We start from the raw sequence: 27,404 nt of genomic DNA, 5'->3' as shown, positions 1-27,404 counted from the left end.
GGTGAAGATCCAGATTAGTGCTTAAATTCAACTAGAGCACCGCTGAAAGCACTTGTGCGTGCAGCTGTGCTCAGCAGGGTGTGACGATAAGGTGTGTTGATGCCGATGACGTCATCTTGTGTTCTGGAACCTTCAATCTTCTGTCTCAGGTAATTCCTGATCTAACCGGTGGAGGGCAGTAACGATAAAGCGCTAAGAGAAGCAGCAGAATGACATGATGTTTTGATGTTTGCGCACGCGCAGACTGGCTCTGACGTCATCTGCTCCTCCCGGTAGGGCCGGGATGTGACGGGCTGATGCTACTGAGCTAACGAGCTGAAATCAAGAGGTTTCTCTCGGAGACCGGTGGCTGATAATAACAGGAGCAGCTCGCGGAGATAAACGTGGCCTCTGACGTCACTCCGAGAGGAGCCGGAGCCCACACAGGAGTCACGGTAAGAGCTGATGGGGCTGCTGGGAGAAGGTTGCTAACCCACGGCGGCAGCTAGCCGGAGTTCCTGGTTGATCCGGCAGCTGTCGCTCTGCGCGTCTCCGCGAACAACCCCAAGGCTGATAAGGAGTCGGCGGGCGTTCACGCGCGGCTGTGAAGCTCCGAGAGGCTGTGAGTTCAGCTGTGGGTCACCCGAGTATCTACATCATAACACCTAAGGAATCGCAGTTTCCTCCGGGTGTGAAATCCTCCTCATCAGCCGGGAACGGTGATGAAGATGTCCGCGGCTGTCAGGCGGAAGTCAGGACTTTCTGTCTGTGATTGGGTCTGCGGTTACAGCTCCTTGTAGCTGCGACACACTGAGAGCCTGTATCATCCCTGGGAGCTGTTTACAGACCTCTGTAGCATAGCACATGTGTGACCTGACCAGAGGCAAGAACAGTCACTCAGACTGTCTGACTCCCTCACAGGTTAACTGTATGTTAGTGAGGCCTGACACCGTGATGGTTGCTACTTACCCGAGTCTGAGCCTCTGCAATAGCATACCCACTCTCCTTACTCTTCTGGGAGGTCACTGAGGCATTCCCGGCATTACAGGGTGGGCTGTGGACACAATTGTAAAACCACAGGGCCCACACACATTAACACACACATAGGCCGGACACACAAACTATAAGCCTGTTTAACAAGAGTGATATGTTAAAAACACATTTACTGAGGCTACAGTGGTTGAGTCTGAGCTCATTCCTTCAGCTCATTCCTGCTTGTTGGTTCATCACTGGTCATGTGACTTTTCACAACAGCAATGGTCTTTTTGGGGACAGATAAAAATCTTCACATGTTACCCCTGGTCCTTCAGCTGTTCACATAAGGAAGAAATCTGTAGAAATAAAAATAAAACGAAGTGCAAGTGTGAGAAACATCAAGAGAGGCACAAGTCCTGCAGCACAAACTGATGTCACAGCTGTGTGGGCACTTTGGTTTTATTAATGGTAATCTCATCTGAGAGAAGATCTCTGACCTTTATACCATCACGAGGAGTATCACATGACCACAGACAGAGAAGCCCAGCTTCCTCTTAAAGCGTTTGCCTCCTCTTCCTCAGAGTCAAAGTTTCTGAATGGATCTGTGGTTATTAAAACAGAAACGGCTAGGTGGCAGATGTTTGCAGCTTGAGTGGAAACGTGAGGCAGAGCAGGTGTGTTTGTTTCAGTAGGACGTCAGAACATTAGACATGCTGTAAAAAAAAAAAAAAAAAAAAAAAAAAAAAAAAAAAATACAAAGCAAGCTAAAAGGAACATCTGCAGGCAGTGCCTGTCAACACTGTCAGGGAAATATGTTTTTCATGATTGAACAGTTGAACCTGGACAGAAGTCAGAGAGTGACACAAGGTGTGAGGTAACTAATAGTGTTAGGTGGCCTCACATGTGTGGATGACAGGATGGGCCTCCATGCTTTCTTAGAGTAAATTAAAAAATAAACCTCTGACAGAAACTCTGGAGCAATAATCCGCTGCATCAACAGTTAAATCTTCATCCATAGACAGAATCCAACTCCCTGGCTGGGCTTGCAGTAGGCAGCGATGAGCTTTGCACTGCTTTGTGGCTCTTTGTGAGTTCAATACAGGAGCTCATCACCCAGCATAGTCCTGGTGGAGTTTATCCACCGAAGAAGACTGAGAGCAACCTGACCACCAAGCTGGAAGGAAGGGTCGGCTTTAGCAGGGACTGAACTTTGAAAATAAGGGTTAGGCTTAAAAAACCTGAGTGGAATCCAGCTGTTTGTTGTAATAACCACAGATACATTCAGAAACTTTGACTTTGAGGAAGAAGAGGCAGAGTCAAAAGTGAGCAGCTCACCCAGGTGATGTCATTTAGAATAGAATAGAATAGAATAGAATAGAATTCAACTTTATTGTCATTGCACATGTCACAGGTACAAGGCAACGAAATGCAGTTTGCATCCATCCAGAAGTGCTTTAGCCATGATATAGATATATTACAATATATATTAGCAATAATATAGATATGTGAGTATATTACAGAAATGGGTCTATTGTGGTATGTTATAATGTATGTAGTATGTTATGAATATGCTATAACTAGTATAAAAGTATGTACAGGCTGTAGTGAGTACAAGCTATGAACAGGATATAAATATGAAAAACTATACAGAAATATGAACTGTGCAGGTTATAAACAGTTGTAGGATTAAAAATTATTGTATGTACAGAATGATTATTTACACAGAGCTATACAGTAGTGCAGTTAAGATAAGTGAGATATGTGGATAATTTCTACAGAGGTATATAAAGTGCTAGTGGTTGTGAGTGGTGGTTCAGTCCATGTTATTATTGTGTGTTTGAGGGTACGGTTGTCCATTGTGTGTGTGTGTGTGTAGGTGGTTGTGGGTGTGTGTATGTTCAGTCCATGAGTTTAACGTGGGTCAGATGTCAGTAGGCAGAGTTCAGGAGTCTGACAGCTGTGGGGAAGAAGCTGTACCTGGTGGTCTTAGTCCGGAGGCTCCTGTAGCGCCTCCCAGAGGGCAGGAGGGTGAAGAGTCCATGTGATGGGTTAGCCAGTGATGGTGCTAGAGGGAACACAGAGATGATGTAAAGCTTTGCATAAAGACCCAACGGTTCGTCCAAAGGCTTCTGCACACTTCACCCAGTGAACGTGACCGAATCCTGAGGAAACATCACAGCAGACTTGCTGGCTCTGAGTTTGACGACCCTGCTACGTAACCCTTGCTGAGGAAAACTGCTGTTTCCCGTGTCGCTTGTTGGAACCTCCATCCCCCAACTTTTTAAAGAAACCACACAAAGAAACTTTCAGGGAAGGTCGGCGTGCCTCTGCTCATCGGTGCACGTCTGTCCTGATTCTTTGAGATGGCGGTCATCATTATTGTGTTAGACAGCAGTTACTGGCAGCTAACCTAATAACCAGCCAACAGCAGCTCCTTTATTGTCACTGTCTGCAGTCAGACTTTCCCACAGAGGTTTAGTGTGAATATTTTTAATATTTCCAGCTTTCTGCAGGTAATGTGGAGATGATCGTCGAGCCTGACAGATGTGTGTTCTGCTCAAGAGCGCTTCAGATCTCCCACAAATAATGAGACTAAAATCCATCACAGAGCCCACAGATGTAGCGTTTGAAGATTCAAAAGTGATTAATGCTTCGTTAAAGTGACCACGCTGGTGTTTCTGTCCACCTGCTGCAGGTTTGTGTCAGTGCCTGCTGACGGGAGTGCGGCAGGATGAGTGGGGCAGCGCTCGGCATCGAGATCGTGGTGGTGTTTTTCTTGGCGCTGTTCCTGCTGCACCAATATGGAGACTTCAAGAAGCAGCAGCGCATGGTGCTGTTCGGCACGCTGCTGGCCTGGTACCTGTGCTTCCTCATCGTCTTCATCCTGCCTCTGGACGTCAGCACGGTCAGTATGACACACAGCATCAAACTGAGATCCCTCCAAAGTCCTCAGAGGTGTTCAAGCCTTCCATTCACGAAGCTCCTCAGGACTTTGATGGTTTCTGTCTAGTAGGGCTGCCACAAACGATTATTTTGATAGTCGACTAGTCACCGATTATTTTTGCGATTAGTCGACTAATCAGATCATGCATCCATTGGATGTACGGCGTACAGCTTATTGCACCAGCAGCATCTGCTCTTATATAACTATCATTAGCTTACAGGTTTAAGTGTTCAAGGTATGTGCTAACTAAAAATAAAGACAAGATGATAGTTTATTAAATTTTAATGAAATTTGCAGATTGTTTCGGTAAAGTTTAATAAACTCCTTGCTATCTAAAATATAACGGGACACTGGAGTATATTCTCGAGCATCTCACACTTCTGATAATCAGTTGTCTGCTTGATGTTTATTCAGCTGTGTAAAAACTATAACTTTAATCTCAGCCAAACCGATTTACTCAGGAACAAATAAAATACTAAAAAAGCCAAACAATAACATTTTTAAGTTATCTAAGTGACTTATATATGTTTAACCTGAGTAGCGAAAGACCGCAGTGGGTTTGAAAACGATTTGCCGGAGTCCGGTGTTCTCACGGGCTCTAGTGAGCCTTGCCCCCGGCTAGCTATCGAGCTAGTGGGTAACAGACGTCTCCAAAAACGTTGGAGTGCTTTTTGAAAATATGTGGTGTCTTGATAAACCGAGCAGATATTTGAGGTTTACACAGCTACATTCTCGCCTGAAAATATGTTAAACATTTATTTTGTGACCCAGAAACAGTAATAAGAGTAATATTAAAACTAACTAGCTGCCGCCATTGTTGGAAACTGAGCTGGGCTGCACTATGAATTCTGGGACACAGCTCCTTCTTCTTCTTCTTCTTCTTCGGGGTTTAACGGCAGCTGGCATCCTTGTACATGCAGTGCTGCCATCTTCTGTTTCAGTCCGTTATTACACTCTTAAATTCTACTACTTGTTCCTGCGTCTTTTGGGATCTTACAAAGCTTCAAACGACACGTCGACTATTAAATCAGTCGTCGTCGACGATTTTGATAGTCGACTAATCGTGGCAGCCCTACTGTCTAGTTGTTCTTTGTCATTTTTGAGATTCTTTTGTTTTTTAATATGACATCTTTAACTTTTATGACATTTCATAGAGAAGCCTTATGAGCTCCTGTGGACTTCAAGCACATCTGTTACACAACAAAAGATTACTGTTTATTACGGCTGTGATGTAAATGTCAGATTTTGACTTCCATATGTGTGGAAAAGATCTTTACATGTTTGATTTCATTCAGTGAATGTGTGTCAGCGTACGTTTGTCTGTCTGCTGCTTACAGACAATCTACAGGCAGTGTGAGCAGGACCACAAGGCGCAGACGTCTGTTCCCGCCCTCGTCTCACCGCTGTCCAATCGCACTATAGTAAACACAACCGCTGCACCCACAAAAAGGTTTGAATGCTGTGTGTGCGTGTGTGATTTCAGGGTAAAGGTTGAAACCTCTGCAGTGAGTTTTCTGGAAATTTGTTGGTGATTAACAGGAAGTGTTTGACATAATTCATAATTCAGGGACAGAGAGCTGAACCCAAACAACACATCCACTCAGTATGTCCTCTGTGATCTGGACATCAAGGCATGTCAAGTCATTAATGATCTTTTCACACAGAAAGACAGAGCAGGATTTGAAGCGACTCCTTCTTATTGAACTTGAATAAATGTACTTTGAAACTCAGAGACCTGAGTGTGTTACAAAAAATGTGACTAAAAGAAGTGTTGTCTTAGTAAATAAAACCAGATGACATCAGCAGGTTTCTGAACTCCTGATTGTGTTTCCTCTCAGTGTACAAACGCTGTGCCACAAGCCGTGGAGCTACATCCCTGATGGCATCATGCCAGTGTTCTGGAGGGTGGTGTACTGGACGTCTCAGTGCCTCACGTGGTCAGTACGAGCCCGAGTCTCCTCATGAAACCTCCACATGCTGAGTTTTTGTGTTTTAAAGGTTTTCTTGTGTCGTCAGGCTGCTGCTGCCCTTCATGCAGTCGTACGCTCGCTCCGGAGGCTTCTCCATCACCGGGAAGATCAAAACGGCACTGATTGAGAACGCTATTTATTACGGGACATACCTGCTCATATTCGGCTCTTTGCTCATTTACGTGGCCGTTCATCCTGAGTTGCGCCTCTCCTGGTGAGTGGACCCTGAGCAAGAACCCCTTTTTTTGTTTTGTTTTGTCCTGTCTGTGAAGAGAAAGACAGGACAAAGACATGCTGTGACGATTAAATGCAGAGGGTTGTATAAACACATAATTGACTACTAAGCTCCTCCTGATTGGCTGCTGTATGGAGTTACCTGCTCTGTGTGTTACTCAGGTACGGGCTACAGACCATTGGGATCACTGCCGCCAACACCTGGGGTTTGTTCCTGCTGGTGCTGTTGCTCGGGTACGGGCTGGTGGAGATCCCTCGGTCCTACTGGAACTCCTCCCGGCACGGACACTTGCTCGTCAAGACCTACTTCAAGGCATCCAAGCTGATGACGGAGAAGGCGGATGCAGAAGAGAACCTGGAGGATGTCATGGAGGTAAGTGACAGCCTCCAGCAGTTACAAACATTTGGTTTAATGTTGCCGTTTTCACCAAGACGTCTGTTTTGCTGTAGGAGGTGAGAAAAGTCAGCGAATCCATCAAATACAACCACCCGCTGAGGAAGTACATCGACACCATCCTCAGGAAAGTACGTAGAGCGAAGCTGAGCGTGAACGTGATGGGTGATAACTGTGATGTTTAAGTTCATGAGTGTGATAACGTGCTCGTGGTTTCCTTCAGTGCCCCTTGGACTACCAGGAGAAGATGGGCAGGAACATGGACGACTACGAGGACTTTGATGACAAACAGAATACGTACCCGACGGAGAAGAGCCTGGTGAAGCTTCATAAACAGGTGAGAGGATTTGACGAGTCAATCAGACTGTGCTGCCTTCTTATTGGAGGCATAAAGAGATGAAACAGATTCTAATGAAGACTCCTGACGATGTGGTGGCAGATGTTTTTGTGTTCAGTGAAAGTGTTTCTGTGTGTTTCCTGAATACCTGCACAGAGCACGTCCACCTTAAACTTTATCCACATGATAAAGCTGCTCAGTGAAGGTTGGGGGCATCAGCTAATCTTACAAAGCTCAGTCTAGTGAAGCAAACCATCATGTCAGGCTCCGTCTGTCTGAGATGGATGGACATTTTACTCCCACTGCCCCCCAAAATTTCCACCTTAACAAAGTTTCTGATGTCCATTTTAATTATGTTGCTGATGGTACATTACATGTTCATTATATTTAAAGATGTCTCTTTTTTCTGTCCCTCATATTTATTTATATACATGGGGTGGCCAGAATATTAGAAGTGCCTGAAAATGCAGAACTGAGCTGCACTGAAATGGCTTAGATTGTAAGATTCAGATCAATAAAGTGATAAAGATATGAATCATAATCTTTGTAATCACTGCTGTCAGCTGAGCGAGAAGATAGTCCTCGTTCCACTGCAGAACATTTACAGTTACAGTGATGCTGTACAGGTGATGATTTCAAAAAAGAAGAGGATGATGATGAGATGACGATGATGTAAAAAGCGATGAAACAAAGAAAAATCTGACGTTTCTCTTTATGCTCGTAGTTTCCTCCTCACGCTGCACACAGCTGAAGTTTTCTGTTTCCTGTTCACTCTGTTTCCCATGCTCTGATGTCCGAACCTGTCGTGTGCAGGTGATCTACGCCGTGCAGAGACACAACCGGACGCGTGTGCAGTGGCAAATCCTCCTGCAGCAGGCCATCCACCTGGAGGACGTGGCCAAGAACGAGACCAGCTCCACCCACCAGTTTGTCCACAGCTTCCCTTCATCAGAGCCGGCCGGCTGGTTCAGCAGATACATCTACACCCCGACTGTAGGTGGGTGTAATGAGATCACTCTTGTAAGCACCTGCACAGGTGTGCTGCTACAGTTTTCCTTTGGGTGCTGGTGGCAGTGACGTCGAAGAGTAAACACTGCCCTGTGTGTGTGTGTGTGTGTGTGTGTGTGTGTGTGTGTGTGTGTGTGTGTGTGTGTGTGTGTGTGTGTGTGTGTGTGTGTGTGTGTGTGTGTGTGTGTGTGTGTGTGTGTGTGTGTGTGTGTGTGTGTGTGTGTGTGTGTGTGTGTGTCACAGAGTGGTACTGGGAGTGCTTCCTGAAGCGCTGGTTTTACCGCCTCCTCTCCATCGTCCTGACTCTGTTCAGCGTGGTTGTGGTTTGGTCTGAGTGCACCTTCTTCAGCACACGGCCCGTCCTCTCGCTGTTCGCCATCTTCATCCAGTTGGCTGAGAGAGACTACAACTACCTGTACATCGAGGTGAGCCTGAGAAGACAGACGCTGGTTTACACACAAACCATCAGACACAGAGCTTCATATTTCTGTAGAGCCTCTGAAAGTGTTTAAAGGCTGCTGTGTGATGGAGTGCTGCACAACTGAGTCTTTGTTGTTTTACAATGAAGGCAACGTGACATGTGATGCGTGTTTCAGTTTCACTGTTTCTTTGTTGAAACACGATCACACTTCGTTCAGACCTCTGATCACCTTATGCTCTCTCTCTCTCCACCAGATGGCGTGCTTCATCACAATCTTCTTCCTGTGCACCTGTGTTTACTCCACTGTGTTTCGCATCCGAGTCTTCAACTACTATTACCTGGCCTCTCACCACCAGACCGACGCCTACAGCCTCCAGTTCAGCGGCATGTAAGAGACAGCAAGAATGCTTTTATTTTGAAAGGATTCTGAAAGGGACATGTTCAGGAAAGATCGCTGTAAACCAAGAGAAGACATGAGCACACGTGTTTCTTTCTCGAATGTTCCTCCTCATATACAAGAAGAACATTTTGTACTGTTTCAAAAAACCTCAAATTACTTAATTTTAATACCTGTTCTTTAGAAAGGATCTCCTCTTTATCTTCTTAAAGCACAGAAACTACAGAGAGTTGTGTAGTGAGTCAGGGTTATTAAACAACATGTTATGTGATGCAGAAGTTCACTTGGAGGCGATGGAGGAGTTGACCTGATGGAGGTTTAGTGACTCTGTCGTGTTTTCCTCCTGCAGGCTGTTCTGTCGTCTGACTCCTCCTCTCTGTCTCAACTTCCTGGGTTTGATCCACATGGACTCGGTCATCTCCCACCAGGAAAAGCTGCAGACTGCTTACACTTCTGTAAATACCCACACTGTATGAAACTGTGTAACACACCTGTGCTGCAGTGTCTGCCTGACTCACCTGTTGTTTGTTTGTTGGAACAGATCATGGGATCCATGCGTGTCCTCTCTTTCATTGCTAATGGCTTCTACATCTACTACCCCATGTTGATCGTCATCCTCTGCATCGCCACCTACTTCAGGTGAGATGAGTCTCTGGAGTCTTCCATGCTGGGCGCTTCTTTAACAGTGTGGATTGGTCATGTGACAGAAGATAGTCTTTGATGACTGATTATTCAGCTGAAAGCCAGAACAGGGTTTTACATACAGAATTTGCTGCTTTTCCTTGTTGTTCATGAGTTAAACTGAAGTCTTTGAAAACAAAAAACTGGAAGAGATCCCGACGGATTAAATAATTCAGATTTTTAAAACCTTTGCATGTCTGGGGTGTTGGTGAGCTGTAGCATTTATAGCAGTCTTTTAGATCCTGCTTCTCTTTGCTGGTTAGTGCAGGATTAAACAGAGCCATCAGGCGGTTGATTATATATGTAGTTATGTTTGTGACTCTGTGTTATAATCAATGTTCTCCTCAGTTTGGGGACTCGCTGCCTGAATCTTCTGGGCTTCCAGCAGTTTATGGATGACAGTGAAATGACCTCTGACCTGATCGATGAGGGAAAGGAGCTAATTCGCCGGGGTGAGACTGCCACCATCATCTGAATTCTCTTTGACTTTTTAACATGAAAGTAGCAAAATAGTATGAAAATAGTAAAATACAATATTTTTTACAGAGAAAAGGAAGAGGCAGAGGATTGAAGATGGTGAGAACAGACGGAGGGTGAGTACCTGTTTGCTTCTTCTTTTTAGATATCAGAGAAAACTAATCACATGCATCAAAGTCCCTTTGTATATCTTATTTTAATAATATCTATTTTCATTGTTTATTAAGTGCACACACTGTAGTTTACAGCAGGTTTCCTCAGATATTATATTATATTCCAAAATAACAAAGTCAGCTGCTGGGAGAGGAAACAACACTGAAACAGGAAGTACAGAAGATGCTCATCACTGGGTTTTCCACCTAAGATTAAAGATTGAACATCAGCGTCCCTGCAGGCCAATAAAACAGAGACAGCCATTTAGAATCAGCAGATGAGGCAACTGTAGTGAAAACACTGAAATGTTTGTTTTTCTGACTGTTTGATGAATGTGTGAGTGAAAGAAAGCTGATGCCAGGAGTAATGGAATCATGGCGTGACACAGATGACTCGTGTCAGAGCGGTTACACAACCCGTCACGTACAAACATGAACTGATGTCTACTGGGAAACAGCAGGAGTGAAATCCTTGTTCAAGCGTCCTGATCTGTTTGTGTTGTGTCATCTGCTGCAGGAGTGGAAGGAGCGCTACGGGAACCCGAGAGAAGACTACGCTGCGAGGAACAGGAGCAGCCACGAGATGAAGGAGACGAGCTACTCAGATACCGTGAGCTCCAGCAACAGCAGACGTAAGTCAGCAGGTGGTCGGCGCTGCTCTCTGAAGGTGTTTTTGGTGGTTTTCGGGTGACGGAGCACTTCCTGTTGTTTGAACAGAGGCTAAATATTCCCGGTCTGGGAGCCGAGCAGAGAGGGACCGCATCGAGCTGCTGCAGGACGCCGAGCCCTTGGACTTCAACGCCGAAGCGCTGACAGATGACCCGCTGGACGCTGAGTCTGGAAGGTAAGCATGGTATCATCGTCATGGTTACGCCACTGTGTTTGGGATGCACGTTTGAGAGTTTCCCTGTTTTCAGCTGCTGGTAATGTTCAATTCTTTAAGTTTGTATTTTAAGAGTTTTCATTTTGACTGCAGTTTCATTTCAGAGTGTGTTTATTTTTTTTAATTTAGATTTTATTGTTTTAAAATTTGTTTCGGACTTAGTTTTAGATTTGTTTGTTTTGTGCTTTTTTTTTTTTCTTCTTTTTTTTTTTTAAATACGGATAATTATCCAGGATGAGATTCAGGAAGTTATTACAGTACAACACAAGAGTGCATAACTTAATGGCCCCAAGCCAGCACAGTAGAGACGTGACATCCAAACACTCGTGTTGGTGGTACGTGTGAAGCAGTTTTCATCAGATCCTCCTGCTGACCCCTAACCTGCTGTTTTTATTGCCCCAATAAATTTAAAGAGGAGTTTCAAATTAGCACTGTTGCCTCACAGCAAGTGTGTGAAGAGTGTGTGGAGTTTGCATGTTCTCCCTGTGTTTGCGTGGGTTCTCCCCGGGTATTCCGGCTTCCCCCACAGTCCAAAGACATGTAGTTAGTGGGGATAGGGGATAGGCTCCAGCAACCCCTGCAACCCTGAAAAGGAGAAGCGGAAGCGAATGGATGGATAGAGTTTCAAATGCAGATAACTTGACTTTGGTTGCTCATGTTTAGCTCCTGTCTGTTGGCGGTATGTAAAATGTCTGTGACCTCGAGGGTTGATGTCTGCATGCACCAGCCAGAAATATTTAAAAAAGGGTTAACTAAGGCCAAAATGTTGTTAAAAAAGCAAAAGGAAGAAATAATAATTTAAATGTTTGGATATTTTTTGGGTGGATTCAGTAAGAAAAGGTGAAGAAGTGGAGACAGAGAAGTGTGGATAGTTTTGCTGAAGAACTTAGTTTTTTTTTATAAAGTTTTCTAATAAATAACTGTCAGTTTGTTCATTTCAGCGCTGACCTCAGTGCTCTTTAATGTGTTGGAGTAAAGCACACCTGTTTCTAATGTGTCTGCACTGACGTATCCAGAGATGTGTGAACTTGTGTGTTTTTGTGTTTTCAGGCACTCTGGAGGACGGTACCTGTCCATGTCATCATCTCGTAGCCGAATATTTGACGACGTCTAGAAGAGAAGTCTGAATCACTGTCCACATGTCCACCTGCAGCATGACCTCCATCTCTCAGCACTCGGCATGCACACTGAATAAAAGCCGCTCAGGTGAACTTCTCTCACCTGCAAACATCTACATAAACAATTTGCATCCGTTTCTGTATGCAGCTGCAGGTCCATGAAAGCACTTTTGAAGGAATATTAAATTTACTCAGCATGTGACAGACTGCAGGCCTGAGCTTCTCAACAGATCAAACCCTCAATTTACTGCATGTCATGAAGGCAGGAGAGGCAGTCAGAGCACATGAATGTGAATCACTTTATCCGCAGGTTTCATGGAGATCCTGCTAATATATTTAATTTCTAGTGTTTATTCTTTAATGTTGTAGATTTATTTAACTGTCTGTCATGATGGGAGCTGTTAGGATTTGCTGATTCAGTCACTGATAAACCTGAAATCCTTCAGTCATGTAGGAGGTCAGGGCTTCATGTTTATGGGATTAATGTGCAGTTTAATTGAGTCTGTATTTCTCTGTAATTTAAAGCTGATTGGGAGGTGGTGGTATCTGAAACCATGTGATCACTGTAAACTCTGTGATTAATTACCTGATCGACCATCAACAACTTCACTGTGTTTAAACACGAATGAATCCAGTTTTACTTAATATAAATATAAATATATATATATATATATATATATATATATATATATATATATATATATATATATATATATATATATATATATATATATACAGTACTGTGCAAAAGTCTTGAGCCCTCATTTGCCCCATTTCTTTACATTTTGCAGGAAAATGGAAATAGGTGCAGCAATTCATTGATATGTGCAAATATTTTTTTTAAAAAAAATAAAGAATATGAGGCAAAAACAGAGTTTTTACAGTTCTAATGAGCTTGAAAGTGAATGTTTAGTCCGACCTTCATCCTTCAGCCCTGTCTGAACTCTGTGAGGATCTACAGGAACATTTCTCCAGGCTCCTTGAAGGACATTCAAAGCTCTTCTTTGGATGTTTCTCCCTTTTGTGGATAATGATGATGATGATGATGATGATGCCACTCTTTTTATGTTGTTCTGTGCTCTGAGAAGATCAGACCATGACTGACGGTGTTATTGTATTATATCTCTCAGGTCACTGCTGAACTGTTTCTTAAGGACGCGACTTTAACATACTGTTCAGAAAACATTAAAATATTACAAGAAATTTTGACTTTGAAGCAAATTATAAACAAATTAAGGACAGCTCAAGACTTTTGCACATTACTGTGTCCCGTTGAAGGAAATATTGACAGGTGTTTGCTTCATACATGGATTACAGAAGTAAGAAAAAGAGAAGTGACCTTTTAAAAAGCAGTTTTTAGGTTGGAGATGTAACCGCTGGGCTGGTCATTATTACAAAGTTGTCATGTTTTAGAGCTTCAGATGGTCTTTCTTACCTTCCAGGCAGCCAACGTTAGTTTCTTTCAACCTAAGTAGGCAGTTCAAGTTTAAACCTGCTGACTTATTCATGTAAAGTGAGCAGTGTTTCATCTGTGTGCTGTTAGATTTATATTTGTTTTTGTTTACATTAAAATAAACTGGAAATATAAAGAACTGAGAGCAGATCCCCGAGGAACCCCAGAAGTCATTGTGGGCTTGTATTGATTCCTAAACCAAGCTGCTTATGAATGTATTTATTATAAACTAAAGATTGAGATTGACTTTGAAAGATTGACTGAGGCTGCCTGGAATGTAGGAAAAACAATAAGAAACCATGACAGTGAGCTTTGGGGGATTTCTTTAGTCACATTTTTATGAAGCAGTAGTTTATGACATTAATATGAAGTGAGCTGAAACTCTAAAAACACAGAACTGGTCCTTTAAATAGCGTTAGCATTAAGTGTTGTGGCGTTGATGAAGATCCTGCTGGCAGAAACGATCTTCAGTCAGAAAGGTTGATGGTCAGGATGAACCTGGACACTTCTCTGTACATATGTATCATATCTTTTGTATGATATGGGATAATAACTGATAGAGACAGATGTGACTTTATATATATATTTCTTGCAGCCTGTTAACACTGTACCTTCTCTCAGTGACCTCCTGCCTTTACAAATGGCTCTTCTGTGTTTCTGTCTCATCATTCTGGTGATGAATATTTATTGTCCGCCATGATCGCAGCACATTGTTCTGGTTCTGGGGAGTAAACCGTCTCTTGATCTGAGTCCTGTGATTTACAGTAGTGATTTATTCCCAGGACAAAATAAAAATGTCCTTTGCTGCCGTGTTGTTACACAATAAAAATGATTGAGGTGTCAGACATGGTCTAACCCTGGTTATTGTCTCAGATATGACGCATGACTTCTGTTGGTTTCCTTCATTTATTTCTTGTTATTTTTCAAAAATATCTGCTGCTTAAAACTTTATGAAATAGCTGCGCTCACTGTTAAAAGGAAACCCAGAAGAGCAGACACAACAAATAGAAGTGATAATACATAAATAAATAAATATATATAACAAAAGTCCACTATTGTCCTCTAAACAGGAGTTGACAAAGTCATCCTAACAGAACACTGTTATTTCCTGTTCTTCTAATCTACAGTTACACCCCATTAGCTAAGTAAACCTAAGCACATCCTATTCTAATAATTATTTTAGTCTACTCACATTATTTAGATAGATTTGGTCTTAAATATGGTCAACTTATCTCTAATAATCAGCTATGTACCACAAGCCTTCAAGCTGGCAGTAGTTAAACCTTTACTCAAAAAGCCATCTCTAGACCCAGCAGTCTTAGCTAATTATAGGCCAATCTCCAACCTTCCTTTCATATCAGAAATCCTTGAAAGAGTAGTTGTCAAACAGCTAACAGATCATCTGCAGAGGAATGGTTTATTTGAAGAGTTTCAGTCAGATTTCAGAGTTCATCACAGCACAGAAACAGCTTTAGTGAAGGTTACAAATGATCTTCTTATGGCCTCTGACAGTGGACTCATCTCTGTGCTTGTCCTGCTAGACCTCAGTGCAGCATTCGATTCTGTTGACCATAATATCCTATTAGAGAGATTAGAGCATGCTGTAGGTATTACAGGTACTGCGCTGCAGTGGTTTGTATCATATCTATCAGAATCAGAATACTTTATTGATCCCTGGGGGAAATTATTTTTCGTTACAGTGCTCCATTATAAACAAACATTAAGACAGACAATGCACTAACTAAGAATAGCACAATATATACAGGCATATATATACATAAAAGTCACTTATTAATACATAGCTGAAAAAGAACATGTGCAAGAGGGGTGTTGCTGTTGCAATAAACAGTGTGTTAAGTGAAGTTGTAGTAGACCACAGGCAGGAATGATTTCCTATGTCGTTCAGTGGTGCTGTTCGGTACTCTCAGTCTTTCACTGAACGTGCTCCTGTGACTGACCAGCATGTCATGGAGTGGGTGGGAGGTGTTATCCAACATTGTCTTTATCTTGGACAACATCCGCCTCTCCGACACCACCTTGAGGGAGTCCAGCTCCATCCCCACAACATTGCTGGTTTTCCAGTGTGTGCGTCTGATGGCCCAAAGCTGACTCAGAGCCATAACACCATCAATGGCTGCAGTATGGAACAGGTGTGGGTGTGTCCTCATCTCCCAGAAGAGTCCAAATTGTCATCAAACAGCCCTACAGACACAAAAATGTGAAAATATAAACAACCAGACTATCAGCAGTGATTTAAGTACTTTAAGACCTCTGTGAAAATCATTTACAGTATATATCACAGAATTTAAGGCCTTTATAATCACAGAGCATACAGAGAAAAGTACTAAACTGAATCAATTTCAGCTTTCGTTTCTCATGATGTATATTGTATTAATAATTAAATTTCATTATCTGTAGCTTTACCACACATTTGCCACAGAGGTGTAGATACTGTAGGTTCAGTGAATGCTGAAATTGCACTGATTAGAATATACTGGAGATTCAAAGCTAAGATTCAGCTCACTGTGTTAGAGGCTGGGATTTGATGAATTCATGACATATACAACCTTTGATCATCGTTTATGTCCAGTTGAGAATGAATCTGTGCACTCACATATTAAATGAACTGAAATCAGTAGTGTGATCTCCAGTCTTTATATGCTGAATAAGACAACTGAAAGCTGTTATTTTAGCCTGTCTCAGTTGTTTTAACTCTAAGCATCACAAAGTAATGTGGTAACATCTGGACTGACGAGTTTACTGTCAGCATTTTAATCGCTAGTTTAAAGACCGCGGTAAAGTGAGCCGTCATTTGTGAGCCGCGGTCAAGCCAGCCGCCTCTTATCCGCCGCATAAATTTCCTTGCGCTTTTACACCAGTCTTTACGGTAGCGCCTTTTCGCTTTATATCCCGATTGAGAGCCTAGACCCGCGCACGCGCGCGCACACATTACGATGGAACAGCCCAATACAGTCAATACAATTATGTCTATTACAAAAATTCATTAAAAATCTTCCTTAGTAGTTGAGGTCCAACTTTCAACACATCCCTCCTCTGGGACACCTACTGTACCTGTGTGCCAAGTTTCATCCAGATTTACTGTAGAATTCCTCAGAAATTAAAGGAAACTTATATTCAATGCAATACAGTCAATACACTACAATTATGTCAATTACAAAAATTCATTAAAAATCATCCTTAGTAGTTGAGGTCCAACTTTCAACACATCCCTCCTCTGGGACACCTACTGTACCTGTGTGCCAAGTTTCATCCAGATTTACTGTAGAATTCCTCAGAAATTAAAGGAAACTTATATTCAATGCAATACAGTCAATACACTACAATTATGTCAAATGTCAAAAATTCATTAGAAATCATCCTTAGTAGTTGAGGTCCAACTTTCAACACATTCCTTCTCTGGGAAGCCTACTGTACCTGTGTGCCAAGTTTCATCCAGATTTACTGTAAAATTCCTCAGAAATTAAAGGACATTTATATTCAATGCAATACAGTCAATACACTACAATTATGTCAATTACAAAAATTCATTAAAAATCATCCTTAGTAGTTGAGGTCCAACTTTCAACAGATTCCTTCTCTGGGAAGCCTACTGTACCTGTGTGCCAAGTTTCATCCAGATTTACTGTAAAATTCCTCAGAAATTAAAGGACATTTATATTCAATGCAATACAGTCAATACACTACAATTATGTCAATTTCAAAAATTCATTAAAAATCATCCATAATAGTTGATGTCCAACTTTCAACACCGTCTTACTCTGGGCGACCTACGGTATCTCTGGGCCAAGTTACATCTCAATTCACTGTAATCTTTATCAAAAATTGAAAGAACAATTATATGTCAATGCTGGCTGTGTGCCTTTCAAAGTGACACTAAATAACAGAACTCAGGCACATCAGGGAATAATCCAAAAGGCGGATTTATTAAACAAAAACAACATACAAAATATCCCTAACCCATACTACATAACCTAAAAAGAAACAAAGGGACACTTAGAAGCACAAGAAAACAATACTATACTGAAAGGGCAAGAGACACAGCCCAAACATAATCCACAACTAAAACGCCAAAAGAACAAGTCATCCCACATAGCAGACGGGTGTTGCCTGGGTCTGGTGTGAAGCCGGCACTGCTGGCTGACTTCTGGCATGGTAAGATGGCACTGTTTATGTGATGGCATGCTACATCTGGCCTGATTGGGTGAATGTGACATGTTGTATAGAGCACTTTGAGTAATATGGGTGAGTAAAAAGGCGCTATATAAGAATCAGTCCATTCACTGTCTGAACAGAGTTTTGTCATGACAGCATATTTGATTGTCTTCACTGACTCGCTATCCGCCTTAGTGCAGCTGCCGTACCATCCTGGGATGCAGTAAGTTAGTAGGCTCTCAATGGGCGAGTGGTGGAAGGTCAGCAGAGGATGTCTGGGATGATTGCATTAAAGGCTGAGCTGTAGTCCACAAAGAGCATTCTGGCGTAGCTCTGCCGCTTTTCTGGCATAGCTCTGCCGCTGTTCACCCTCCACTCAGCACCGAGTGGAGGAACAACATATCGCGCCATCGGCCCCTGTGGCCAACACCAGTAGGCGGTAGGTGAAGTGTCTTGCCCAAGGACACAACGACCGAGACTGTGGGAGCTGGGGCTCGAACCAGCAACCTTCCGGTGACAAGACGAACTGCCAACTCTCATTATGCAATGTACTGTTTAAAAGAAAAATCTTTTTTTTGCCTTGACAACATACATTCATCTTCATTTCAAATAAGTAGTTATTTTTCACACAGAGAGCAATACCATTCTCCAGCCTCTGCTGTCCAAAACTACTCTGTATTCATCTGGAGGCACTTTGTGTGAAACCATTTTAAATAGCTCTCATGCAGGAACAAAGCAATTGTATAAAATGAAGTGAGGGAATGGAGCTATAAATAGATTAATATAGAGATATGAAAATAAACTTATATATAGACATAGGAACACAAGTTTTAACATTAATGTTTCTGGGATATAATAAACAATATAAGCATACAGGTGTCTAAGCAAACATTGTGGCATACAAAGTGAGAGAGTGCAGTGAGTCATGTTTATTCCTGTTCAATATGTGTCTGACACAAGTGGATGAATTAAAAAGTCTGAAAGAAGCAGAAACAACAGGCAATGCCTTCCTGATGACTTTCTATCTGGTTACATCTTTGTCTTTGATGCCTGTATCCCAGCTTGAAGAGTCCTGGACCTTTTTTCTAGTCAGTGGGTGTGTAGGCAAACAACTCTGGCTTGTCACCCAGTTGGATTTCCTGGTAATTGTCAGGTGGCACTATCTACAAATCAGGACACATTAACTATGATATTAAAAAATTGACATGATGACATAGTCCTTGGTCAGTTTACCAAGCATTTCTCAGTTTTGTTCTTTATAGTTCTGTTCATCATATCATTGTTTGTGAGTCCTGGATTATTTGATGATATGTTTACAATATGTATTCTTTTGTTTTCAGTTCCATATTGCTTTTAAGTGTAGTTCTTTTTAAGCATTCCACAAGTGGATGGAACACTCTAGTGTTAAAGCCAGTCTTGTATTCATGTCTGTTTACGGTTTTGTCTGTGTCAAGCTCGTGTGTCTTAGTCTGTGTTTTAGTTTGGTGGCCTCTTGTCTCTTTCTTGTGTTGAGTCTTACTTCCATTGTCTTCTTATTCCCAATGTATCCCTGCTGTGTTACACAGCTGTCTCCAATTCCCCTAATCACCATCCTATTTATACATTTTGCCAATCTCCCGGTCTGAAGTACATTATTCTATTCGATTCTATTCTATTCTATTTATACAGCACCAAACCACAACAACAGTCACCTAAAGACACTTTATGTTGCTGGTTAAAAACACAACAATAATACAAAGAAAGCCCCAACAATTTAAGTACCCCATATGAGCTAACATTTAGTGTGAGTGGGAAGGAAAAACTCCATTTGAAGAGGTAGAGACATCTGGCAGAAACAGGCTCAAGGAGAGACAGCCATCTACTGTGACTGGCTGAGGTTGATGAAAAGGAGACAGAACAACATATACACTGTGCAAGAGATACATACTAACTAATGATTAAATGCAGAGAGGTGTATAAACACAGAAAGAGCAAAGAAGGAAAAAATTCATACATGATGGGAAGCCCACAAGAGCCTAGGCTTATTGCAGCACAAATAAGGGAAGATTCAGGGTCACCTGATCCACTCTAACTGTATTATTTGTCAAAACTGAGGGTTTTAATGCTAATCTCAAAAGCAGAGACGGGTGTTTGTCTTCTGAATTAATATAGAATAGAATAGAATTCAACTTTATTGTCATTGCACATGTCACAGGTACAAGGCAACAAAATGCAGTTTGCATCCATCAAGAAGTGCTTTAGCCATGATATAGATATATTACAATATATATTAGCAATAATATAGGTATGTAAGTATATTACAGAAATGGGTCTATTATGGTATGTTACAATGTACACGGTATGAAGGTATGTTATGAATATGCTATAACTATAAGTATGTACAGGCTATGAACAGGATATAAACATGAAAAACTATACAGAATATGAAATTAAAAAAACTATACAGAAATATGAGATATACAGCTATACACAAATGTGAAATATGCAGGTTATAAACAGTTGTAGAATTAAAAATTATCGTATTGTACAGAATGATGTGAGCTGCATCCACAGAAGAGAGGCCTGAGAGATGATTCCTGTTCAACCTTAAAATTCTATAGGAACCACAAGTACACTTAATATTCCAAAATTAAAATCTGGATTTCAAAGCGAGTCAGTGAAGACAATCAAATAAGCTGTCATGACAAAACTCTGTTCAGACAGTGAATGGACTGATTCTTATATAGCGCCTTTTTACTCACCCATATTACTCAAAGTGCTCTATACAACATGTCACATTCACCCAATCAGGCCAGATGTAGCATGCCATCACATAAACAGTGCCATCTTACCATGCCAGAAGTCAGCCAGCAGTGCCGGCTTCACACCAGACCCAGGCAACACCCGTCTGCTATGTGGGATGACTTGTTCTTTTGGCGTTTTAGTTGTGGATTATGTTTGGGCTGTGTCTCTTGCCCTTTCAGTATAGTATTGTTTTCTTGTGCTTCTAAGTGTCCCTTTGTTTCTTTTTAGGTTATGTAGTATGGGTTAGGGATATTTTGTATGTTGTTTTTGTTTAATAAATCCGCCTTTTGGATTATTCCCTGATGTGCCTGAGTTCTGTTATTTAGTGTCACTTTGAAAGGCACACAGCCAGCATTGACATATAATTGTTCTTTCAATTTTTGATAAAGATTACAGTGAATTGAGATGTAACTTGGCCCAGAGATACCGTAGGTCGCCCAGAGTAAGACTGTGTTGAAAGTTGGACATCAACTATTATGGATGATTTTTAATGAATTTTTGAAATTGACATAATTGTAGTGTATTGACTGTATTGCATTGAATATAAATGTCCTTTAATTTCTGAGGACTTTTACAGTAAATCTGGATGAAACTTGGCACACAGGTACAGTAGGCTTCCCAGAGAAGGAATGTGTTGAAAGTTGGACCTCAACTACTAAGGATGATTTCTAATGAATTTTTGAAATTTGACATAATTGTAGTGTATTGACTGCATTGCATTGAATATAAGTTTCCTTTAATTTCTGAGGAATTCTACAGTAAATCTGGATGAAACTTGGCACACAGGTACAGTAGGTGTCCCAGAGGAGGGATGTGTTGAAAGTTGGACCTCAACTACTAAGGATGATTTTTAATGAATTTTTGAAATTTGACATAATTGTAGTGTATTGACTGTATTGCATTGAATATAAGTTTCCTTTAATTTCTGAGGAATTCTACAGTAAATCTGGATGAAACTTGGCACACAGGTACAGTAGGTGTCCCAGAGGAGGGATGTGTTGAAAGTTGGACCTCAACTAAGGATGATTTTTAATGAATTTTTGAAATTTGACATAATTGTAGTGTATTGACTGTATTGCATTGAATATAAGTTTCCTTTAATTTCTGAGGAATTCTACAGTAAATCTGGATGAAACTTGGCACACAGGTACAGTAGGTGTCCCAGAGGAGGGATGTGTTGAAAGTTGGACCTCAACTACTAAGGATGATTTTTAATGAATTTTTGAAATTTGACAATTGTATTGACTGTATTGGGCTGTTCCATCGTAGTGTGCGCGCGCGTGCGCGTGTGCGCGGGTCTAGGCTCTCAATCGGGATATAAAGCGAAAAGGCGCTACCGTAAAGACTGGTGTAAAAGCGCAAGGAAATTTATGCGGCGGATAAGAGGCGGCTGGCTTGACCGCGGCTCACAAATGACGGCTCACTTTACCGCGGTGTTTAAAGGCTGTAGGCTGCAGCCGTTGCTCTAACACTGTATAAATGTAAAGGGCCTCAGTGCTGGTTCTAATAGTTTGAGCTGCTTCCAGCTTTATTTGTGAAGAGCACAGCAGCTTACAAAACACCTAGCTAGCCGGTACAGCTGCGACGTAAAACTTTCATAAACTAAGATGACCTTAAAATAACGGGGCTATGTGTGGTGATGCTAGCGTTAGCCACGTTAGCACGTTACCTTCACAGGTGGTCAGACTTTGTAAACAGGCACTCAGTCAGAGGTTGGGCTCTCCGTTTCGCTGCACGGTCCCTTCATTCTTCACATATCAGTGTCGAGCCGAGTGTAAATCCCGAGGCTGAGCGGCCTTTGTACAAGCACACACGATTCTCAGCAGGGCGAAGCTATGAGCTAGAAAAATCCAGGCTGGCAGACAGCCTGTGTCTGACCAACCAATCAGAGAGCTCCTTACATCCCACGGTGTGGCTAATTTGAATAGCAGCAGGATTTTTAAAATGAAGTTGTTAATCCAACTGCTAATCCAAATGCTAATCCACATGTTAATCCCTGAGCGAACAGGAAAGGGAAATGGATTTTGAAATGCAGTTTATAAAAGTGCAATTCGAAAAAGATTTTTGAAATGAAGTTTATTAAAGTGCAATTCAAAAATGTTTTTTGAAATGAAGACTTAAAAAGCATTTTAAAAATCAGTTTATTAAATTGGAATTCTAAAATGAATTGACAAATGCAGATTTTATTCTACAATTCATTAATTAAGCACAGGATTTTTTTATTTCGATGCACGTGGCTCTTGTGGTCCTCCATAAGGATGAGCCTTTCCAGGGTCTTCGTGATGTGGGAGGTCAGTGCCACGGGCCTGTAATCCTGGGGGCCACTGGGACGTGGCGTCTTTGGACAGGGACGAGGCATGATGTCTTCCACATCACTGGTACCCTCTGCAGACTCAGACTCAGCATCAACAGTTTATGAAAGAGGAGTGAATTCTCCTCATTTGCATCTCAACCTGGTATTGAGTGAAGGTGATGGGTGGGGGAGGGGTGTCAGGAATCTCACAGGAGGCAACAGCGCCATGTGAAGAGAGAGGCTGGCACAGTGGTGTGGCTCTGGATTCCAGGCTGACCACAGGTGAGGTTGTGGGGGTGTAAGCAGACACTGTGGTGTCGAATCTATTGAAAAACTGATTCAACTCGTTAGCTCTATTCTCACCTCCCTGAACAGTCTGAGCTGGAACAATGGAGTCGGTGCAGAAAGTTATGTAGTCTGTGATACACTCAGTAAGCCCATTGATGTCCTCGGCGTGAGGCTCACAGAGTGTTTCCCAGTTGGTCACCTCAAAACAGCCCTGTAGTTCTGCTATGGCCTCCTCTGACCACCTCCTAATGCTCCTCGTGGTCACAGGTTCCCTCCTCACAATTGGCACATAGCGGGGGGTGAGTGAATCAGGTTATGATCTGATCTACCAAGTGGGGGAAGGGAGGAGGAGCTGTATGCATCCTTGACATTAGCATACAGTAGGTCTAAAATTTTCTCTCCCCTCGTGGGACAGTCCACATATTGTCTGAATGTTGGTAGTGTATTGTCCAGTGATACATGGTTGAAGTCACCCGAGATCACAATAAAGGCACTCGGGTGCTGAGTCTGTAACCGGGCTAATAGACTCCAATTTGTTCATGTAAATGGAGAGTCCACTTCACACACTAGTCTTTATCACTTTCAAGCTCTGAATACACAGACTTACATATCTTTGAATAGCAAAACAAAATCTAAACATAGAAATTACATAAAAAACACTTCAGTTAAATAACATCAGTGACACAGTCCATCCATTATTTCCCATGGAATTAGGAATTGACTTTCCTTAAAAAAAAAGTCAGTATTATTAAGGTTACAACAGTACATACTATATGCATTTCCTGTATTTCTTTTGCTAGGTTTTAATGTTGGCATGCATTGTTGATTTTGCATGGATATAATGAGAGCGCAGAATGGAGAGTGTCCCTGCAGCAAATCTTCTAACACTGCCCTGTTTTTTAGAAGATCTATGCATGCACAAATGTGTAGTCTGGCAGCATGATGAGCACAAAGACACCAAAGAAACTTAATTCTTGCAGGGGCAGCGACTCACGTCTGGCTTAAGAAACTTTCTGCTTTTTGTTGGTAACACTTAAGTAAAATTAATAAAAGGAAAATTTGTCTATGACATATGCTTAGCAATCAGTAGAAGTGACGCACTCTGGTGTTTTCTGTGAGGGGAGGAATATAAAGTCTCATTGGACTTGTAATTTAAAAACAAAACTAAAAATATGCTGATAAGCAAATTAAGCCACTCCTGATTCTCTGTGCTGCCAGGATGTAGCTGCATATTCTTTATTACCTCACTATCAGGCCGCTTACAGGTAGAATATTTTTGTATAGGGTTAAATTACTTCTAAAAGAATGCAGTCTGTCCAGTAGAAGGTGCTGCGAGGTGTATCATAAACAAAATACATTTAAACAAGATATGTTTCCAGGAAAGGTATACTAGCTGGAATACAGGAACAATAATTCTTTCAAGATGCAAAGAAAAGCTTAAAGAAAGTCCACTATTTTTAACTTGTTATGACACATTTTTCATTCTGCATGCTGTTTTCTGTGTGTATTAGATTCCAGCATACATCCCCTGTGAATGTTTCTACTGTTTGTTCTCTGTTAAAGGATCTGTTACTGTAAATTAGCAGTTTTACTGAAGTCACATGGGTCCCAGTACTGAGTCTGTGACTGTGATTTGTTGATTTTCATGGTTTTGGTTCCCAGTTCCAAGTCTTTAGGTTTCTGTCTCTGTGCCCTTCTTGTATTCCATGTTTCTTGTTTAGTTACTCTCGTCTCTGTGCTCCACATTCACTTTCTGTTTCCCTCTAGTCCATCTAGTCTCGCTGTCACAGTGTCAAGTCCGCGTCCTTGTGAATGTCTCATGTTTCCTGTTTTACTTTCACAGTTCCAAGTCCTGTGTTCAGTGATTTTTTTTAGTTTTGCTTCCTCCCTGCCTCATTATGTTAAATTGCTTCCAGCTGTTCTCCGAGTGTTTCCACTTTCCTCGTTTCCTCTTTGTGTATTTAAGCCCTCTGTTTCCCTCTACGTGTTGTTGCATCATCCCATGTACAGACCCTTTCCAAAAAATTTGAATATCATGGAAAAGTTTATTTATTTCCACAATTCCATTCAAAACATTAAATTTTCATAGATTATAGATTCAGGGCCTGCAACTTAAACGATTTCAAGTACTTAGTTGTTTATTTGTACATAATTTGGGCTTCCAGCTCATAAAACCCATGAAAACAGGATTTCAAAAAATTAGAATACTATGAAGACATCACCATTTACTTCTCATTTTTTGCAGGAAATAAAAGAGGATCACATCAAATTGATCAAAATGATATGTCAATCTTCAATACTTGGTTGGGAATCCCTTCGCCTTAATCTCTGCCTCGATGCGCCGTAGCATTGAAGCAATCAGCCTGTGGCATTGCCTGGAAGCCCAGATTTCCTTGATGCTTGCTGTCAGCTCTTCTTTGTTTTGGGGTCTGGTGGACCTCTTTTTTCTCTTGATAATACCGCATAGATTCTCAATGGGGTTTAGGTCCGGTGAGTTGGCTGGCCAGTCAAGCATTGTGATGGCATGGCATCTCCATACAAATCCTCGGCAGAAGGAATCAGGAAATCCTCTAAAACATTCTGGTAGACTGCTGCGGTGACCTTGGATTTAAGAAAGCAGAGTTTACCAACACCTGCATTCCTCCCCAAATCATGACAGACTGTGGATATTTCACACTGAACCTCAAGCAGCTTGGGTTCTGTTTCTCACCTGTGTTTCTCCAAACACTTGGACCTTGATTCCTGAATGAAAGGCACACTTTACTTTCATCAGAAAAGAGGACCTTTGACTACTGGCCAACAGTCCAGTCCATCTTCTCCTTGGCCCAGTTGAGTCCCTTGCGATGTTGGCTCAGGCTCAGAAGTGGTTTTGAAGCTTTGACTCCTGCCTCATTCCACTCTTTCTGGATCTCTACCAGATTCTTGGATCTTCTGTCCGATAATCCGCTGAAGGCCACGATCATCTCTTCTGCTGGTGCATCTGCTCCTGCCACATTTTGCCCTTCCATTAGACTTTCCATTGATATGCTTGGATGCAGCACTCTGTGAACAGCCAGCCTCCTTAGCTATGAACTTTTGTTGCTACCCATCCTATGGAGGGTATCAATGATGCTCTTCTGGTCAGTCAAATCTACAGTCTTCCCCATATTGAACCTAACTGAGACAATTGGATCAAAGTGAAGCAATTTAATGAGACCTGGAAAAACCTGTGCAGGTGCTTTGTGTTTAGTAGATGAATTATGTGCGACACTCAGTTTAAATCATTCATGCCCTGTAAAATTTGGGCTGATGTCTTCATAGTATTCTAATTTTTTGAAATCCTGCTTTTGTGGGTTTTATGAACTGGAAGCCCAACTTATGTACAAATAAACAACTAAGTGCTTGAAATCGTTTAAGTTGTGGGCCCTGAATCTATAATCTATGAAAGTTTCATGTTTTGAAAGGAATTATGGAAATAAATAAACTTTTCCATGATATTCAAATTTTTTGGAAAGGGTCTGTATGTTATGTGATACTATCATTAGCTTTCAATACATATATTTCCTGTTTATTGTGCACACTGTCACTTAAGCGCTCATTGCAGACTCAGTAACCAGGAGCTCGTGGTTTCTGCAGTCTTGCAGTTTTTTCCACTCTTTTGAGCTGTAGCCAATTGAAGGAGGCTGGTGGTGTATTTGTTTGTGGTGGCACAAACGAATTCTTGGTATCAGAGTGATCTTTGTGAACTGCTTACAAACTGTAAACACACATAAATACATAAAACACACAAGTCCGTGTTACTAATATAAGAATTGCGGGCAATATCCGTGTGTTTATATTTTACAGAAAAGAATTATACTGTATAGAAAACTGAACTGATGTTATATATTATATGTAGGTTGTGTGTATTATAATAATGTACTCAGTCTCTGTGATTGATATAAAACATGTAAAAGTTCTGGCTCTTCTCCAGCGAGCATCATGCAACATCGGGACTCCACCAGCTGCTAGGTTCCTGTACCGTATCAGCCTGCACCTAATCTGTGCCTAATCTAGGAACTAGTCTGGGAACTGATCAGATAATCTGAATATTTAACCTGTGGTCTGTGTAGCCAGAGAATATCTATAGAAGAATTTGTGCCAGTCATTGTTCAAAAATGAGTAAAGTAGACAGCACACTCTGCTACCACACTTCTGTTTGGTAAGGGTTCTGAAAATCTAAGAGATCATCTGTTTTCAAACTGTGAACAGAGCCAGTTTAAGCAGAGAACATTGTTACAAGACTTTCATAAGATTTGAGTTTTTTTCACATCAAACCGCACGCATGCAGGAAGTAAAGAAAGGGAAGTGGTTTGAGAGCTCCATAAACAGTCTGCATCAGTTGGTTGGTACAGGATTTACACCTGTCAAAACACAAATACCCAGTGTAAAGTTTCATTGTGATTCAGTTTTTTCTTGCTGTTA

General features: G+C 41.6%; 1 protein-coding gene and 1 pseudogene across 2 annotated transcripts in view; one reads left to right on the top strand and one right to left on the bottom strand.

Moving 5' to 3' along the window:
* Positions 1 to 27,404, bottom strand: part of LOC146514816 (scavenger receptor cysteine-rich type 1 protein M160-like) — a 238,201-nt pseudogene that overhangs the window by 157,887 nt on the left and 52,910 nt on the right. The window lies entirely within an intron of this gene.
* Positions 239 to 14,266, top strand: lmbrd2b (LMBR1 domain containing 2b). Its single transcript, XM_085168080.1, has 18 exons — positions 239 to 434; positions 3,650 to 3,859; positions 5,236 to 5,348; positions 5,737 to 5,835; positions 5,915 to 6,082; positions 6,265 to 6,475; positions 6,553 to 6,627; positions 6,720 to 6,833; positions 7,647 to 7,830; positions 8,085 to 8,266; positions 8,517 to 8,650; positions 9,009 to 9,114; positions 9,201 to 9,298; positions 9,689 to 9,792; positions 9,887 to 9,933; positions 10,487 to 10,601; positions 10,687 to 10,813; positions 11,903 to 14,266. Exons 2-18 carry the CDS (start codon positions 3,686 to 3,688, stop codon positions 11,964 to 11,966), a joined length of 2,115 nt encoding a protein of 704 aa, XP_085024206.1. The 5' UTR covers positions 239 to 434; positions 3,650 to 3,685; the 3' UTR covers positions 11,967 to 14,266.

Source organism: Neolamprologus multifasciatus, chromosome 7 (genome assembly GCF_963576455.1).
Source record: "Neolamprologus multifasciatus chromosome 7, fNeoMul1.2, whole genome shotgun sequence".
NCBI classification, from domain to species: Eukaryota; Metazoa; Chordata; class Actinopteri; order Cichliformes; family Cichlidae; genus Neolamprologus; species Neolamprologus multifasciatus.
Note: the sequence above shows the minus strand (reverse complement) of the source record. Positions and strands in the feature narration are given on the sequence as shown.

Coding starts and splice junctions, on each gene's coding strand:
- lmbrd2b (XM_085168080.1), top strand. CDS start 3,686: ATGAGTGGGGCAGCGCTCGGCATCGAGATCGTGGTGGTGTTTTTCTTG. Junction 9,793..9,886: donor AAAGGAGCTAATTCGCCGGG/GTGAGACTGCCA, acceptor TATTTTTTACAG/AGAAAAGGAAGAGGCAGAGG. Junction 10,814..11,902: donor CTGGACGCTGAGTCTGGAAG/GTAAGCATGGTA, acceptor TTGTGTTTTCAG/GCACTCTGGAGGACGGTACC.